This window comes from Rhinopithecus bieti, unplaced genomic scaffold (genome assembly GCF_001698545.2).
Source record: "Rhinopithecus bieti isolate Rb0 unplaced genomic scaffold, ASM169854v2 scaffold_16234, whole genome shotgun sequence".
In the NCBI taxonomy this organism is placed as follows: domain Eukaryota; kingdom Metazoa; phylum Chordata; class Mammalia; order Primates; family Cercopithecidae; genus Rhinopithecus; species Rhinopithecus bieti.
This window is the reverse complement of record NW_016808946.1, coordinates 2,467,711-2,485,306: the sequence shown is the minus strand read 5'-3', so window position 1 is coordinate 2,485,306 and position 17,596 is coordinate 2,467,711. Positions and strand designations below refer to the sequence as shown.

General features: G+C 52.8%; 2 protein-coding genes across 2 annotated transcripts in view; one reads left to right on the top strand and one right to left on the bottom strand.

Annotated features, from left to right (window-relative positions):
- The window catches only part of PLOD1 (procollagen-lysine,2-oxoglutarate 5-dioxygenase 1), a 44,548-nt gene extending 43,206 nt beyond the window's left edge, over positions 1-1,342 (bottom strand). Inside the window, exon 1 of the mRNA XM_017887918.1 lies at positions 781-1,342. Within this exon, the coding sequence (XP_017743407.1) occupies positions 781-1,216 (436 nt within the window). The 5' untranslated portion in view covers positions 1,217-1,342. The remainder of the gene's footprint in view (positions 1-780) is intronic.
- Positions 1,343-3,149: 1,807 nt separating this feature from the next.
- KIAA2013 (KIAA2013 ortholog) lies at positions 3,150-17,271 on the top strand. Its single transcript, XM_017887917.1, is given in 6 exon segments — positions 3,150-3,176; positions 10,165-10,458; positions 10,461-10,502; positions 10,504-11,380; positions 13,402-14,255; positions 16,533-17,271. Coding segments are annotated over 6 exon segments (2,112 nt in total). The 3' UTR covers positions 16,551-17,271.
- Positions 17,272-17,596: the final 325 nt, after the last annotated feature.

The following is a 17,596-nucleotide window of genomic DNA, read 5'->3' as shown; positions in this document are numbered from 1 at the left end:
AAAAAAAAAAAAAAAAAAAAAAAGAATTGCCTCTACCTGGGAGGCAGAGGTTGCAGTAAGCCGAGATCACACACTGCATTCCAGCCTGGGCGACAGAGCAAGACTCCGTCTCAAAAATAAATTAATTAATTAAATAAAATAAAAAAATAAACTGCAGAGAGGAAGACCACCCTGGCAGGGGCTCAGCAGACCACAGGGGACATGTGTGAAAGCACAAACTGCTCCACAAAGTGAGCCACACCTTCTACCCCCATCCCTCCCCTGTCCCCCTCAAGACCCCTCACTCCCATAGTAATGAGGTCTCCTGGCTCTGGAACCAGACACCTGGGTGGGTGGGGTAAATCCTGGTTCCAAGGCCCACAAGTTGTATGATCTTGGGCAAGTGAATGAACTCTGGAGCCTCAGTTCGCCCAGCTGGAAAACGGGGATAATAGAAGGAAACACTTACCAGGGTAGCAATCAAGCCTAACTGATGCCTTGCCCATAGTGAGCACTCCGCAGAATAGCCATTGCCGGTTATTATTATGAGAACTATTATTATTTGAGCCTTTCTGTGCTGAATGGAACTCAGCTGTCACCCTTTCCTTCCCGAAGGAGGAACCGCAACCCCAAGAGGGGAAGTGATTTGTTCAAGTCACCAGCGAGTAAGTGGACGAGGAGCCGGAACCCAGACTCCCTCTCCAGCCCAGGCCTCCCATTCAGGTCGTTCCCAGGGAGGCAGCCTGGGACCAGCCCTCCCGCCCGGATCCGCGCTCCCGCCCCCGGCCTTCGCTCCCTCACCCTCCGGCTTGGCGTCGCCCTTCGCTTCAGCCAGCAGCAGCCAGCCCAGCGGCGCCAGGAGCAGCAGGGGCCGCATGGCCGAGGTATGAGGATGATCGGCCGACCCGGCGACGCTCGCAGGGCTGGAAACTTCGCGACGGGGCCGCAGGTCCCGCTGCCACGCACTGGGCCCGCCCCGGGGGCGGCAACGCCCCGCCCCTCCACGCCCTCCCCGCCGCCTGCCCTGGGGGGAAGGGTTTTTCTGCAGATGTGCCCAAGCCCCGGCCTCTCCCTGTCGGGACAGCTCCCACAGCCTGTCTGTGCAGCTCCCGGGGCTTCCGCCAGGCCCTGCCTCCTCCTTCCCTTCTCTGGGGGCTTCACTCCGACCAGGAAGAGGGCGGTGAGAGGAGGGCGAGGCCACGATTTCTAGACCCCAGGTTCTGGGCCAACGCTCCATGGCATCGATAACCGTGAGCCCCTGTTTGCTCGCCTGAAAAGTGGGGCTTATGATAGCGCCTGTTCATTGGGTCTTGCACGGGTTAATGGCGATACCTGTAGCGCACTTAGAGCAACCCCAGGTCAAGCCCCAAGGAAGTCAGTTTTCATGATTTCATTAGACCTTCCCCAAACCCAAGAGGTGAGGGTGGGCAGGGATTCGTTCAGAGACGCAGACACCCCTACGTGGCCCACCCAGGCACTGGAAATGCAGGAAGCCCGTCTCCATTCTCCCCAAAAGGCAATCAGTTGATCTACCTTTGTGTCCCTGGGAGGCAAACCTCTGAGCCAAGGAAAGTCTCGCTTCTGAGGTTTTTTTGTTGTTGTTTTGTTTTTTTTTCCATTTTTTTCAGACCAAGTTGCGTTCAGTTGCCCACGCTGGAGTGCAGTGGCATGATCACCGCTCACTGCAGCCTCAACCTCCCGGGCTCAAGTGATCCTCCCATCTCAGCCTCCCGAGTAGGTGGGATCACAGGCCTGAGCCACCATCCCTGGCTAATTTTTCTACTTTTTTTTTTTTTTTTTTTTTGAGACGGAGTTTCACTCTTGTTAGCCCAGGCTGGAGTGCAATGGCGAGATCTCCACTCACGGCAACCTCTGCCTCCCGGGTTCAAGCGATTCTCCTGCTTCAGCCTCCCGAGTAGCTGGGATTACAGGCATGCGCCACCATGCCCAGCTAATTTTCTATTTTTAGTAGAGGCAGGGTTTCTCTATGTTGATCATGTTGATCATGCTGGTCTTGAACTCCCTACCTCAGGTGATCTGCCCGCCTTGGCCTCCTAAAGTGCTGGGATTACAGGCGTAAGCCACTGCACCTGGCCGATTATTCTACTTTTTGTAGAGACAAGGGTCTCCCTATGTTACCCAGGCTGGTCTCGAACTCCTGGGCTCAAGGGATCTTCCTGCCTCCCAAAGTGCTGGGGTTACAGGCTGAGCCACCACACCCTACAGAGATTAATTGTTTTTTGTGTGTTTTTTGTTTGTTTGTTTTTGAGATGGAGTCTCGCTCTGTCGCCCAGGCTGGAGTGCAGTGGCGCGATCTCGGCTCACTGCAAGCTCCACCTCCCGGGTTTACGCCATTCTCCCGCCTCAGCCTCCCCAGTAGCTGGGACTACAGGCGCCGGCCACCTCGCCCAGCTAGTTTTTTGTATTTTTTTTAGTAGAGACGGGGTTTCACCGTGTTAGCCAGGATGGTCTTGATCTCCTGACCTCGTGATCCGCCCGTCTCGGCCTCCCAAAGTGCTGGGATTACAGGCTTGAGCCACCGCGCCCGGCCGGCATCCGACAGAGATTAATTGTTAAATGAATAAACGAATCAATGAAAGTTTTTAGGACCTCTTCACAGATGCCCAAAGCCCAACAAACAACTCAATGGTCTCTAGAGTAAGGGCTTCTGGACCAGATGTCAGACAGGGGCAGCCACCTCTGAACAAAAATCCTTCCTTCCTTGGAAGAAACCTCAGACAGAGGCTGGGCGCAGTGGCTCACGCCTGTAATCCCAGCACTTTGGGAGGCCAAGGCGAGCAGATCACAAGGTTAGGAGTTCAAGACCTGTTTGACCAACATGGTTGAAACCCTGTCTTTACTAAAATACAAAAATTAGCCAGACGTGGTGGTGCGTGCCTATAATCCCAGATACTCAGGAGGCTGAGGCAGTAGAATCGCTTGAACCCAGGAGGCAGAGTTTGCAGTGAGCCAAGATTGCACCACTGCACTGCACTCCAGCCTGGGCAACAGAGTGAGACAATGTCTAAAAAAAAAAAAAAGAAAGAAAGAAACCTCAGACAGGGACCCAAGGAGCCTTTTCCCAGCTGATTAGGCTCCAGAGGAGTGGGTGGCAGGTGCAACCCGAGGCTGGCAGGGGGCAAAGGGGTGGGAGAGAAGGAATGTCACGAATGTCAATGGACGACATAGAGCAGGCTGTGAGTCAGTGCTGGGAAGAGATTTAAATCAACAGCATTCAGATGGGCTGGGTGCGGTGGTTCATGCCTGTAATCCCAGTACTTTGGGAGGCCAAGACAGGCGGATTGCTTGAGCCCAGGAATTCAAGACCAGCCTGGGCAACATGGTGAAACCCCCTTCTCTACTAAAATACAAAAATTAGCTGGGCATGGTGGCATGTGCCCGTAGTCCCAGCTACTCAGGAGGCTGAGTGAGGAGGATCACTTGAGCCCGGGAGGTGGAGGTTGTAGTGAGCCATGATCGCACCACTGCACTCCAGCCTGGGCAAGCGAGTCAGACCTTGTCTCAAAAAAACAAACAAACCAAAAAATAAAAACAAAACAGCATGCAGATGCTGCAGCCAGGGAAATACACTACCCGTATGATGTTAAGTGGAAAAACAGAATATACAGTATGGTTCCACTCAGTAAAATACAATTTTTTTTTTTTTTTTTTTTGAGATGGAGTCTCCCTCTGTAGCCCAGGCTGGAGTGCAGTGGCACGATCTCGGCTCACTGCAACCTCTGCTTCCCGGGTTCAAGCAATTCCTTGCCTCAGCCTCCCGAGTAGCTGGGATTACAGGTGCCTGCCACCATGCCCAGCTCATTTTTGTATTTTTAGTTGAGATGGGGTTTCACCGTCTTGGCCAGGCTGGTCTTGAACTCCTGACTTCGTGATCCACCCGCCTCGGCCTCCCAAAGTGTTGGGATTATAGGCGTGAGCCATCGTGCCTGGCCAAAAATATATTCTTATCAATGTATACATGCATAGAGACAATGCTAGAAGAAAATTATAGCCAAATGTTTACTGTGATTATTTCCAGGTTGTGGAATTATTTCATATTTATATAGATAATTTTTGATGTTTTATATTATTTCTAGGTAGTTATTTTGTTATTTATATTTTTCACTTTTTTTTCAATAAACATATACTATTTGTAAAATTCAAACAAAATCGGCCGGGCACGGTGGCTCACGCCTGTAATCCCAGCACTTTGGGAGGCGGAGGCAGGCAGATCACCTGAGGTCGGGAGTTCGAGACCAACCTGACCAACATGGAGAAACCTTGTCTCCACTAAAAATACAAAATTCTCCAGGCATGGTGGTGCACGCCTGTAATCCCAGCTACTTGGGAGGCTGAGGCAGGAGAATTTCTTTTTTTTTTTTTGAGACAGAGTCTCGCTCTGTCACCCAGGCTGGAGTGCAGTGGCCGGATCTCAGCTCACTGCAAGCTCCGCCTCCTGGGTTTACGCCATTCTCCTGCCTCAGCCTCCCGAGTAGCTCCCACCACCTCGCCCGGCTAGTTTTTTTTTTTATTTTTTATTTTTTAGTAGAGACGGGGTTTCACCATGTTAGCCAGGATGGTCTCGATCTCCTGACCTCGTGATCCGCCCATCTTGGCCTCCCAAAGTGCTGGGATTACAGGCTTGAGCCACTGTGCCCAGCCTGGAGAATTTCTTGAATCTGGGAGGTGGAGGTTGTGGTGAGCTGAGATCGCACCATTGCACTGTACTCTAGCCTGGGCAACAAGAGCAAAACTACGTCTTGAAAAAAATATATATTCAAACAAAATCAATAAATGCTGTTTTTAGAATATAGGTACAGGCCGGCACAGAGACTCATGCCTGTAATCCCAGCACTTTGGGAGGCCAAGGCGGGAGGACTGCTTGGGCCCAGGAGTTCCAGACCAGCCTGGGCACTATAGCAAGACTCCTCCCCCATCTCTATTAAAAAAACAAAGATAGAGTCAGTCACTGGGAACCGCGGAAATCATCTCATTGTATGGAGATGTGCTCATTGTACTGTATGGAGATGTGCTCATTGTACAGATAGTACAAGCGATATCCAGACGACTGGGCAGCAAGCTCAAGGTCACAAGGCAAGAAAAAGGAAGAGGCGTGAGCGGAATCCAGGGCTTCTACCTCCCAGCTGGGACCCAGAACTGGGAGTTTCAGCATCTGGAGACAGGACTTGGTGCCAGAATCCACCGGATGTTTTGGGTTCAGGAGGATGCAAACTCAGACTCCAGACCCTGGAGGAAGAGGAAATGCCAGGAGGAGCAGAGGGAGAAGGAGCATGTATTGGCTGGTTCAATTGAGAAAATTTTTTTTTTTTTGAGACAGGGTCTCACTTTGTTGCCCAGGCTGGAGTACAGTGATGTGATTATGGCCTACTGCAGCCTCAACTTCCTGGGCTCAGGTGATTCTCCCACCTTAGCCTCCTGAGTAGCTGGGACTACAGGCATGCACCTTGCCTGGCTAATTTTTTTTTTTTTTTTTTTTTTTAGAGACAGGGTTTCACCATGTTAGCCAGACTGGTCTCAAACTCCTGAGCTTAAGACATCCGCCTTCCTCAGCCTCCCGAAGTGCTGGGATTACACATGTGAGCCAATGCGCCTGGCCCTGTTTCAGTTTTCAAAACTCTCCCTCATTCCCTGCTCACAGCAGCCTTGCTAATTAAGCAGTATTGTCCCATCTGCAAAATGAGAAAACAGGCCCAGAGAAGTGAAGCAATCTGCTCGACGCCACACAACTGATGCAGAACTACAGCAAGGGAGGCAGCATTGGAACCCAGCTCTCACTCTCCATTTGCTGTAGTCCAAGGAGAACCTTAATGGTAATGTACTATAAATAGAAAAAAAAACAAAAAAACAAAACGCTTGAGGCAGGGTGCCATGACTCACGCCTGTAATCCCAACACTTTGGGAGGCCGAAGTGGGAGGATCCTTTGAGACCAGGAGTTCAAGACCAGCCTGGGCAATATAGTAAGACCCGTTGCCCCACCCCCACCCACCTCCTGTCTCCACAAAAAAAATTAGGAGGGTGTGGTGGCATGCGCCTGTAATCTCAGCTTCTCAGGAGGCTGAAGTGGGAGGATCACTTGAGCCTAAGAGGTTGAGGCTGCAGTGAGCCGTGATTGTACCACTGTACTTCTGCCTGAGTTCTGTCTCAAAAAAAAAGGAAAAGAAAAAAAACCCTTGGACAGTGGGAGTCCCACAGCCCAAAGTCATTTTAAGTCAGGAGGGGGAATCAATCTTGGAGGCTGCTGGCCTCTCTGGGTGAAAGGATTCACTCTGGCAAAGCCTGCCCTCCCCTCCTTTGGTATCTATTTCCTGTTCCCTTCACCAACTTGCTGAAACTTGAAACCTTCCCAAGCTTCATGGAGAAAGAGGACCTGTCTCTTTAACCAGTGGTGGCTGCCGTCCAGATGTTACTTCTGGTACGTGCTGCACGTGCTGTGGACAATTAAAGGTGCAGGACTCAGCTTTCTAGGGAAGGTGTAGAAAGGATAGCTGGCCTGGAGGGCAGCTGCCTGGTGCCATGAGGGGCTTTTCTCATTTTCATCCTTTTCTTTTACTCATTTCCTTTTTTGGCCCCAGGAAGAGCAAGGGCCTCAGTAGGATGGCCATATTCTGTGCTGCTAGATGGGCGATCACCTCTCACTAGCACTTAGCCTCCCTAATAATAATAATAGTAAAAATAAATAATAATAAAATGTCCTCTTTTTTTTTTTTTTTTTTTTGAGACAGAGTCTCGCTCTGTCACCCAGGCTGGAGTGCAGTACCTCAAGGCTGGGCACGGTGGCTCACGCCTGTAATCCCAGCACTTTGGAAGGCTGAGGCAGGTAGATCATCTGAGGTCAGGAGTTCGAGACCAGCCTGACCAATATGGAGAAACTCCGTCTCTACTAAAAATACAAAAAATTAGCCAGGCGTGGTGGCGCATGCCTGTAATCCCAGCTACTCGGGAGGCTGAGGCAGGAGAATTGCTTGAACCTGGGAGGCGAGGTTGAGGTGAACAGAGATCGCGCTATTTCACTCTAGCCTGGGCAACAAGAGCGAAACTCCATCTCAAAAAAAAAAGCCTAAACCTCAGCATCACACAATATCCCCTTGTAATAAACCTGCACATGTACCCCTGAACCTAAAATAAAAATTGATAAAAAATAAAGAAAGAAGGCTGAGTGTGGTGGCCCACACCTGTAATCCCAGCACTCTGGGAGGCCAAGGTGGGAGGATTGCTTGAGTTCAGAAGCTCAAGACCAGCCTGGGCAACATGGCAAAAACCTGCCTCTCCAAAAAATAGCAAAAAAAAAAAAAAAAAAATTGGCTGGGCATAATGGTGAGGGCCTTTAGTTCTAGCTACTTGGGAGGCTGAGGTGGGAGGATCACATAAGCCTGTGAGATGGAGGTTGCAGTGAGCTGTGATTGTGCCACTGCACTCCAGCCTGGGCAACAGAGTGAGACCCTCTAAATAAATAAATAAATAAATAAATAAATAAATAAATAAATAGGGCTGGGCGCGGTGGCTCACACCTGTAATCCCGGAACTTTGGGAGGCCACAGTGGGCGGATCACAAGTAAAGAGTTCAAGACCAGCCTGGCCAACACTGTAAAACTCCATCTCTACTAAAAATACAAAAATTAGCCAGGCGTGGTGGCAGGTGCCTGTAATACCAGCTACTCAGGAGGCTGAGGCATGAGAAATGCTTGAATCTAGGAGGCAGAGGTTGCGGTGAGCTGAGATCGCACCACTGCACTCTAGCCGGGGGGACAAAGTGCGACTCTTGTCTCAAAAAAATAAAAAATAAAAATAAATAAAATAAAAATGGTAGGCAGACTGTAGGATCACCTGGACAGCTCCTTCTAAAGGGCACTGGCCTCAGCAAACATTTCTGTGTCTGCTCACAACCCACCAGAGGCCACCTCAAATGACCGTTTAATTTCCAACAACTGGGAAGCACTGTCTGGCTTTGGAATGTACTGAAACCAAAGTGGAAACAATCACCCATTGTCTGCCTCTGTGCTTATATTGAATTTTTTCCCCAGGATACAAAGCAAAATTTCTCTTTTGCATCGATGATTCACAATTTAAAGGTATTTTCAAAGTATGAGACTTTAGTGTCTTACGTTATTTAATAAGTTAAAACTAGGGCTGACATCAAGAAGACGATTTGGTGTGGTGGAGACATTGACAGCGCTTGGCTGGATTTGTGTCCGCATATGGTGTACATGCAGCTAGACAGGTCTGTTAACAAAATATTTTTTGGGAAGTCTAGTTTCTGGTGGTTAGTGTTTTTTTGTTGTTTCTTTGGTTTTTTTGGGGTTTTTTTTTTTTTTGGTTTTTTTTTGAGACCGAGTCTCTCTTAGTTGCCCAGGATGGAGTGCAGTGGCACGATCTCAGTTCACTGCAACCTCTGCCTCCCTGGTTCAGGCGATTCTCATGCTTCAGTCTCTCAAGTAGCTGGGATAACAGGTGCCTGCCACCAAGCCCAGCTAATTTTTGCATTTTTATTTTTTTATTTTTATTTATTTATTTATTTTTTGAGACGGAGTCTCGCTCTGTCGCCCAGGCTGGAGTGCGGTGGCGTGATCTCGGCTCACTGCAAGCTCCACCTCCCGGGTTCGGGCCATTCTCCTGCCTCAGCCTCCCCAGTAGCCAGGACTACAGGCTCCTGCCACCGCGCCCGGCTAATTTTTTGTATTTTTTTTTAATTAGAGACAGGGTTTCACCGTGTTAGCCAGGATGGTCTCGATCTCCTGACCTCGTGATCTGCCTGCCTCGGCCTCCCAAAGTGCTGGGATTACCACCCAGCACTTTGGTCAGCCACCGCGCCCAGCTTATTTTTATTTATTTATTTTTTTGACAGAGTCTCGCTCTGTCACCCTCACTCTGTCGCCCAGGCTGGAGTGCAGTGGCGCGATCTCGGCTCACTGCAAGCTCCGCCTCCCGAGTTCACGCCATTCTCCTGCCTCAGCCTCCCAAGTAGCAGGAACTACAGGCGCCTGCCACCACACCCGGCTAATTTTTTGTATTTTTAGTAGAGATGGGGTTTCACCGTGGTCTCTGTCTCCTGACCTTGTGATCCGCCCGCCTCGGCCTCCCAAAGTGCTGGGATCACAGGTGTGACCGACTAATTTTTTATATTTTTAGTAGAGACAGGATTTCACTGTGTTAGCCAGGATGGTCTCTATCTCCTGACCTCGTGATCCTCCCGTCTTGGCCTCCCAAAGTGCTGGGATTACAGGCGTGAGCCACCGCGCCCAGCCTAATTTTTGTATTTTTAGTAGAGACGGGTTTTCACCATGTTGGTCAGGCTGGTTTCGAACTCCTGACCTCTCGGCCTCCGAAAGTGTTGGAATTACAAACGTGAGCCACCACTCCTGGCCTCTGATGGCTCCCCTTCCCCTCCTCCTCCCTTTTCGTTTCTTCTTCCTCCTCTTCTTTCTTCTCTCTCTCTCTCTCTCTTTTTTTTCCCCACTTTTTCGTATTGTTCCAAGTGTTTTTGCGGCGAGGATAGTCTTTTTTTTGTTTTGTTTTTGGAGACGATGTCTCACTCTGTCGCCCAGGCTGGAGTGCAGTGGCATGATCTCGGCTCACTGCCACCTTGCAACCTCCGCCTCCCGGGTACAAGCAGTTCTCCTACCTCAGCCTCCTGAGGAGCAGGGATTACAGGCATGCGCCATCACCCCCGGCTAGTTTTGTATTTTAGTAGAGACGGGGTTTCACCATGTTGGTCAGGCTGGTCTCGAACCCCTGACCTCGTGATCCGCCCGCCTTGGCCTCCCAAAGTGCCGGGATTACAGTAGAGAGCCACCGCGCCCGGCGAGAGGATAGTCATTTTTACAGCAACAAAGTTGTGTGTGTGTGTTTTTAAATCTTGGGGCTGTTGAATCCATCAGTAGCAAAGGGGCCCAACACGTGTTCGGTTTGGCAGGGTCGATGTTTTTTTCGCGAGTGAATTGGATGCTTCCAGTCCTCCCCAGACCCTTGCACTTAACTCTACTGGACTTCACTCTTCGGGCCTGGGAACCGGTGGCCCGGCCCCTGGCAGCTTCTGTCCCGCCCCCGCCGTGGCTCCGCCCCCTTCTCTCCGGCCCGCCTCTCTCTCCTCCCTCCGCCCTCCCGTTTTCCATCTGTCGTAAAAGACACGGCGACGTTTGACGGCCGACGGCGTTTGACGGCTGGAGGCCACCGAGAAGAAGGAGGAAGCAGCGGTGGCGGCTGCTGCGGCGGTTGCACCGGGGCCGGGGTGGGCGCCCGCGGTCCGGCGGGCAGTGAGGCGCGGGCGGCCGGGGCCGGTTGGCTGGGCGGCGGGCCCGGCGGCCGCCCGCGCCCTTGCCCGCGCCTGGCGGCCCGATGTGGCCTGCAGCAAGCGGCTGAAGGGGCTGCCGGGACTGCTGTCGAGCAGCTGGGGCCCGCCGCTCCTCTGCTCTGCTCGGCTGCCTGCTGCGCTTGTGGGTTTGGGGGGTCCGCGCGCTGCGGGCGAGCGGCGGGCGGCCTGCACCTGCTTCCCTGGTCCCCGCGGTTCCCGCGGTGAACCGGGCGCCGCCGAGCCGTCTGCTTGCCTGGAGGCGGCCACCCGCGCCTGGCGCGGCCTGCGGGAGCGCGGCGAGGCGGTACCGCTGGGCCTTGGAGTGCCGGCCCTGGTGGCCAACGGCTTCCTGGCTCTGGACGTGGCCGCCAACCGGTTGTGGATGACCCCCGGGGAGCGAGAGCCCGCCGTGGCGCCGGACTTCGTGCCCTTCGTGCAGCTGCGCCCGCTGAGCGCGGTGGCTGAAGCTGGAGAGGCGGTGCTGCTGCTGCGGGAGGGGCTGCTGCGCCGCGTGCGTTGCCTGCAGCTCGGGTCCCCAGGTCCTGGCCCCGTGGCCGCCGGCCCCGGGCCCGCCTCCGTCTCTGGCCTTGCCGCGGGGTCCGGCCGCGACTGCGTGCTGCTGCAAGAGGACTTTCTGGCGCACCGGGGCCGACCCCACGTCTACCTGCAGCGCATCCAGCTCAACAACCCCACGGAGCGCGTGGCCGCGCTGCAGACTGTGGGGCCCACTGCCGGCCCAGCCCCCAAGGCCTTCACCAGTACCCTAGAGAAGGTCGGAGACCATCAATTCCTCCTCTACTCAGGCCGGTCCCCGCCTACGCCCACTGGGTTGGTGCACCTGGTGGTGGTGGCCGCCAAGAAGCTAGTGGACCGCCTCCAAGTGGCTCCCAAGACGCAGCTGGATGAGACGGTGCTGTGGGTGGTGCACGTCTCTGGCCCCATTAACTCCCAGGTGCTCAAAAGCAAAGCAGCCAAGGAGCTCAAGGCGCTGCAGGACTTGGCCCGGAAGGAAATGCTGGAGCTCTTGGAGATGCCAGCCGCGGAGCTTCTTCAAGACCACCAGCTCCTCTGGGCTCAGCTCTTCAGCCCAGGTGAGTCCTGGTCAGCACTTGGTCCACCCTAGATATGTCCCTCCAAAATCTGCAGAGGTGACACTGAAGGTGATGGTGGGGTGGTTAAAACTTGGGCTTGGCGTTTCACCAGAGGTTGAATCTCGGCTCAACCGCCTAGTGTCTGTGCGACCTTGGGATTCGTCGCCCAATCTCTCTGGGCCTGTATTTAATAACAATAACGCCTACCTCAGAAGGTTTTTATGAGACTGTAGTGGAAATTTGAATGTAAAGGTCAGGTCTTTCTGTTATTTGTTCTGGTAGGTGGGGCCTGATTTGAGCAGAGTGAAGTGTTTTAGAGTCACTTTGCAGAGGTGAAAACAGCAGGTGGATCCCGATTCTTTGCTCAGCTCTGCAGTCGGCCTGGTGACAGATGTGGGCTTCTTGACATAACCCCTGCTAGGCTGAAGTGCGTCCTGGCATTTGTGACTGCAACTGGTTCACAGGTTGGAGAATGCCTTCTTTCAGCAGGTTGAGATGCTCCCGCCCAGTGAAAACTCTCCTCTCTGTTGACTGTTAAAGAAAAGAAAATCCCGTTCTGGATGAGGGGGGTTTGGTTTCCAGGGCTCCTATCGTCTGAACCCTTGTGTTTGGCTGCTCAGAGAGTTGAGTCCATTCAGCAAGTATCTATTGAATGCTTCTGCCAGGGCTGTTCCATGCACGGGGTGCAGATGGGAACCAGAGTTCCTGTTCTCATGGTGCTTGCTTAAATCCTAGTTGGGAGAAGGCAGACATTAGAAAAGTGAAAATTAGGGGCCGGGCGCGGTGGCTCAAGCCTGTAATCCAGCACTTTGGGAGGCCGAGACGGGCAGATCACGAGGTCAGGAGATCGAGACCATCCTGGCTAACACGGTGAAACCCCGTCTCTACTAAAAATACAAAAAACTAGCCGGGCGAGGTGGCGGGCGCCTGTAGTCCCAGCTACTTGGGAGGCTGAGGCAGGAGAATGGCGTAAACCCGGGAGGCGGAGCTTGCAGTGAGCTGAGATCCGGCCACTGCACTCCAGCCTGGGTGGCAGAGCAAGACTCCGTCTCAAAAAAAAAAAAAAAAAGAAAAGAAAAGTGAAAATTAAAATTAAAATAAGACAGTTTTTTAGGCTAGAACGTGCTGGCAGGGCGCGGTGGCTCACGCCTGTAATCCCAGCACTTTGGGAGGCTGAGGCAGGTGGATCACCTGAGATCAGGAGTTCAAGACCAACCTGGCCAATGTGGCGAAACCTTGTCTCTACTAAAAATACAGAACTTAGCCTGACCTCGCGCGATCCGTCCACCTCGGCCTCCCAAAGTGCTGGGATTACAGGTGTGGGCCACTGCGCCGGGCAAGAGGATAGTCATCTTTACAAAACAATGTCGTGTGTGTATGTGTTTTTAAATCTTAGGGCTGTTGAATCCCTCAGTAGCAAAGGGGCCCAACACGTGTTTATTCAGCAAGTATCTATTGAATGCTTCTGCCAGGGCTGTTTTATGCATGGGTGGTGGCCTGCACCTGTAGTCCCACTACTCAGAGGCTGAGACAGGAGAATCACTTGAACCTGGCAGGCGGAGGCTGTAGTAAGCTGAGATCGTGCCACTGCACTCAAGCCTGGGCGACAGAGTAAGACTCTGTCTCAGTAAATAACTAAATACATACATAAAGCTACAGGACTGGAGAGAGAAAGGACAGAGAGGAGAAGTGGCCTGAGACTGGCCTCAGCACTGGTGACTGATGTGGCGCAGGAGGTCTGACCATAGGGTTGGCACCAAGTCCTGGCTAAATCTGTGTTCCTCTGGGCTCTGGCACCAGGCCCCACTGCTTTTTAACAGGCTTCTAGATTTCAGGCCCACAGGCTCAAGTTGGTCATGTAAACAAGACAGGTGACTTTCTCCCATACTTTAGGGAGACAGGCACCGCTGTCTTTATCACTAAGGCACACCTCACTCCTCTGCTGCCCTTGGTCTTTATTTCATATGCTCTGCCTCCCAGCTGTCCTTCCCCCTTAACGTGCAGCTTTCATGGTGTTGCAGGAGTGGAAATGAAGAAGATCACTGATACCCACACGCCGTCTGGCCTGACCGTGAACCTGACACTCTACTACATGCTCTCCTGCTCGCCAGCCCCGCTGCTCAGCCCCTCCCTGAGCCACAGGGAGCGAGACCAGATGGAGTCGACCCTCAACTATGAAGATCACTGCTTCAGTGGCCACGCCACCATGCACGCCGAGAACCTGTGGCCGGGACAGCTGTCCTCTGTCCAGCAGATCCTGCAGCTCTCCAACCTGTGGAGGCTGACCCTCCAGAAGCGTGGCTGCAAGGGGCTGGTGAAGGTCGGCGCCCCAGGCATCCTGCAGGGCATGGTGCTCAGCTTTGGGGGGCTGCAGTTCACGGAGAACCACCTCCAGTTCCAGGCTGACCCCGACGTGCTGCACAACAGCTATGCATTGCATGGCATCCGCTACAAGAACGACCATATCAACCTGGCCGTACTGGCGGATGCCGAGGGCAAGCCCTACCTACATGTGTCCGTGGAGTCCCGCGGCCAGCCTGTCAAGATCTATGCCTGCGAGGCGGGCTGCCTGGATGAGCCAGTGGAGCTGACCTCGGTGCCCACGGGCCACACCTTCTCAGTCATGGTGACACAGCCCATCACGCCACTGCTCTACATCTCCACCGACCTCACACACCTGCAGGACCTGCGGCACACGCTGCACCTCAAGGCCATTCTGGCCCATGATGAGCACATGGCCCAGCAGGACCCCGGGCTGCCCTTCCTCTTCTGGTTCAGCGTGGCCTCCCTCATCACCCTCTTCCACCTCTTCCTCTTCAAACTCATCTACAACGAGTACTGTGGGCCTGGAGCCAAGCCCCTCTTCAGGAGTAAGGTAGGAAGCCGCTGTCTGGTCGAAACCCGAGACCTCGGCCTTGCTCTCAGCCCTGTGTCTCGGAAGGGGCTGGCCTGGCGAGGGGGGGTGAGGCCTGGGCAGGAATGGGTGTCCTGATGCCCTCAGCCCTTGACACCAGAGAGAGAGTGCAAGTGTTTTGAGAGGAGACAACAAGGAAGGGAAAGCTGTGGAAATCCAGGTGTGAATTGATGGTCTTCTGGCTTCCCAGGGCAGCCCTCCTCTCCTACCCCATCATAAATCTCAGCATTTAAAAATAACTGCAAGCCGGGTGTGGTGGCTTGTGCCTGTAGTCCCAGCTACTTGGAAGGCTGAGATGGGAGGATCACTTGAGCCCAGGAGTTTGAGGCTGCAGTGAACTGTGATTGTGCCACTGCACTCTAGCTTGGGCAACAAAGCAAGACCCTGTCTCAAAAAAGCAAAAAACAAAACAAAAAAGCAAATAAAAGTAAAAAAAAAAATTAGAGGCAGGGCCTGGTGGCTCATGCCTGTAATCTCAACACTTTGGGAGGCCGAGGTGGGAGGATCCTTTGAGCCCAGGAGTTTGAGACCAGCCTGGGCAGGAAAACGAGGACTTGTCTCTACAAAAAATTTAAACATTAGCCAGGTGTGGTGGTGCACGCTTGTAGTCTCAGCTACTCAGGAGGCTGAGGTGGGAGGATCACTTGAGCCCTGGAGTTTGAGGCTGCAGTGAGCTGTAATTACACCATTGCACTCCATCCCAGGTGACAGAGTGAGACCCTGTCTAAAAATAATAACAAGGCTGGGTGCAGTGGCTTATGCCTATAATCCCAGTACTTGGGGGAGGCTGAGGCAGGCGGATCACCTGAGGTCAGGAGTTCAAGCCTGGCCAACATGTTGAAACCCTGTCTGTACTAAAAATACAAAAATTAGCCAGGCATGGTGGTGCACACCTGTAATTCCAGCTACTTGGGAGGCTGAGGCAGGAGAATTTCTTGAACTCAGGAGGCAGAGGTTGCAGTGACCCGAGATCATGCCAGTGCACTCCAACCTGGGCGACAGAGTGAGACTCTGTCTCAAAAAAATAAAATAATAATAGTAATAATAAAATAAAAATAATTGCAACAAGCCCCTAGATTGACTTGAAACCTCTGTCTGAACTGCTGGCGGGATCCCCAGCTTCCCCCCATGTGCCTGTTCATGCCATGCAAAGGTCAGCCCCTTGTTCCAGGCCTTGGACCAGAGTGGCCATCTCCTTAGCATAGGACACAGGACAGAAGCATTCCCCTCCAGTTTCCTGAGACATGTTTGCCCCTGGTAGCGGTGATTTTGGCCACTACCAAAATCTGTCATTGGGGCAGCATCTTGGGATCAGCATTGCTGGCACGGGGTGAGGCTGCTTACTGTGCCCTGCCGCCCGGCCTTCTGTGCTTTCTCCAGAGAAAGACCAGCAGGGATTCTAGGGGGAGGCCTTTGTTAGCAGTTGTAGAAGAAAATGTTTCCCAAAGAGCTGAGCTTTTTCCCTTCCTCTTCTCTCCTCCCTCATCCCCCTGTCTCCTCCCCTCTACTCTTCCTCCCATCTCTTCTCTTCTTTTCTCCATTATCTTCTCTTTTTAAACTGTAGTGACAGTAGAGAGGTATATTAGGCTCTGCGTCTATGCTCCCAAGTAGTCAAAGAGCCCAGATCCTACCCTGGAGAAATGGGAAGTGCCCCCTCACATCCACAGGGATGCCTGCGGCTTCTAGTTTCTGGCCCAAGACCAGGACTTGGAAAAGGAAGCAGAACTTGACCTGAAAGAGCAGAAGAGTGGGAGACAGGGCTGAGTTCCTCAAGTTCGAAGAACAGATCAAAAGTCAGATCAAAAAGGACCGCACAGAGGCCTTCCTTGTGAGCTGCCTCTGAACTAGCTACACTAGGACAGGTGCCAAATGTGCATCATGTGGGTTTTGCTGTCTGTTTGGCAGGCGGCTGCTTTTCCCTGCTGCTCGGTGGCTTCTCTGCCCTCGCTCTTGAGGGCACCTTCGGTTCCCCCCCAGTTGGGGAAATGAGCCAGACTACCTTCGTGGGGTACTGAGCGATCTCTCAACAGACGCAGGCTGAAGCTGGGCCGTGCCAGAGCGGAGCCAGTGAACACTCAGCTCCAGAAGGGCCCAGGCCACTGAGTCCGTGGTCATTCTGCAAGGCTGGGTCAGAGCCAGGGTGTGGTGCTGCTAGGGATGTCTCCGTAGGCTATTTCTGTAGCTGGCCACTGGGGTTGGCAGTGAACAATAATCACACTTGTTTTGTGAATTGAACAGGAAGATCCCAGTGTCTGAGTGAACTAACAGTCCTGCTTTCAGCCACCATTTGCACAAGACACCCAGCACTGAAAGTCCTGCTGCCAGGAGCAAGGGATCCTTTGGAAGCACCCGCCCTTTGTGCCTTGTTGGGGGAAACCAGTGACGCAGAAGCGAATGTGGATACACCAGAGTTTGCATTGGAAGGAACGAGTGTCACGTGGGGAGGGAAGGGGCCAGTGGACCTTTTGTAAGCTTTCCACTCAATAAAACGAACCTGTATGGCAAATACTTGAAATGGAACTCACTCCTTCCACTTTCCCCCTTTCTTCTGTCCCAGGAAATAGACCGTCTTTTGAAAAGACTCTTGTCTAGGGAAAGTTCTGTCCTTTTCCGAATTTATCGTGTTCTTTCTTGATGAAGTTTTAATTTATTTTTGTTGAGATTTTGCTAGATGGCTTTTGCATCCCCTGTAGATGGTGAGTGTTGGCAGTGATGTCCGTCTCAGCCTTCGGAGGCCCCACGGTCCCGAGGCTGGCCCGGGGTCCCCAGGGTGGCTGGGCTGCTGCCTGTAGGAGGGAGCGGGTTGCGCTGTCATCCTCGGGTTTGCACGCCCTTTCTTATGAGCCTGTGGACATCTGTGGTTTTGTACTTTGGGGCTTCAGGGGAGGTGTTTAACTTTCTAGTGATTGATGATTGTCAGGTTTTGAAACACCAAAGCTTTTTTGTTCTGTTTTTAAATAAATATCTTTCAAATTTCCATGACCGGTTTGTGTGTGGTTAAAACCTGGAGACATGCACCACGTCTGCCCTCAGCACTAGATCTGTCAGAAGCAGGACGCCCACCCCGCCCCGCTGCCACAACGCCATTCCTTTCCCTTATGTTCTACGTCTCTTCAAAGGAGTCCGCCCGGAAGGTGTGTTGGTGGCCGCCTTTCTGCTCGCCAGGGGGTTGCTGAGTGGCCCTGCCCAGTGGGCTGCTTCTCGAATTACCCTGGCTCCTTCCCTGGTAAGGTGCCCTCTCCCCCACCTGCCCTAAAGAGCCAGGGTTCTCCTGCCCTGGTTTTGCTGGCTATCGGACGTCA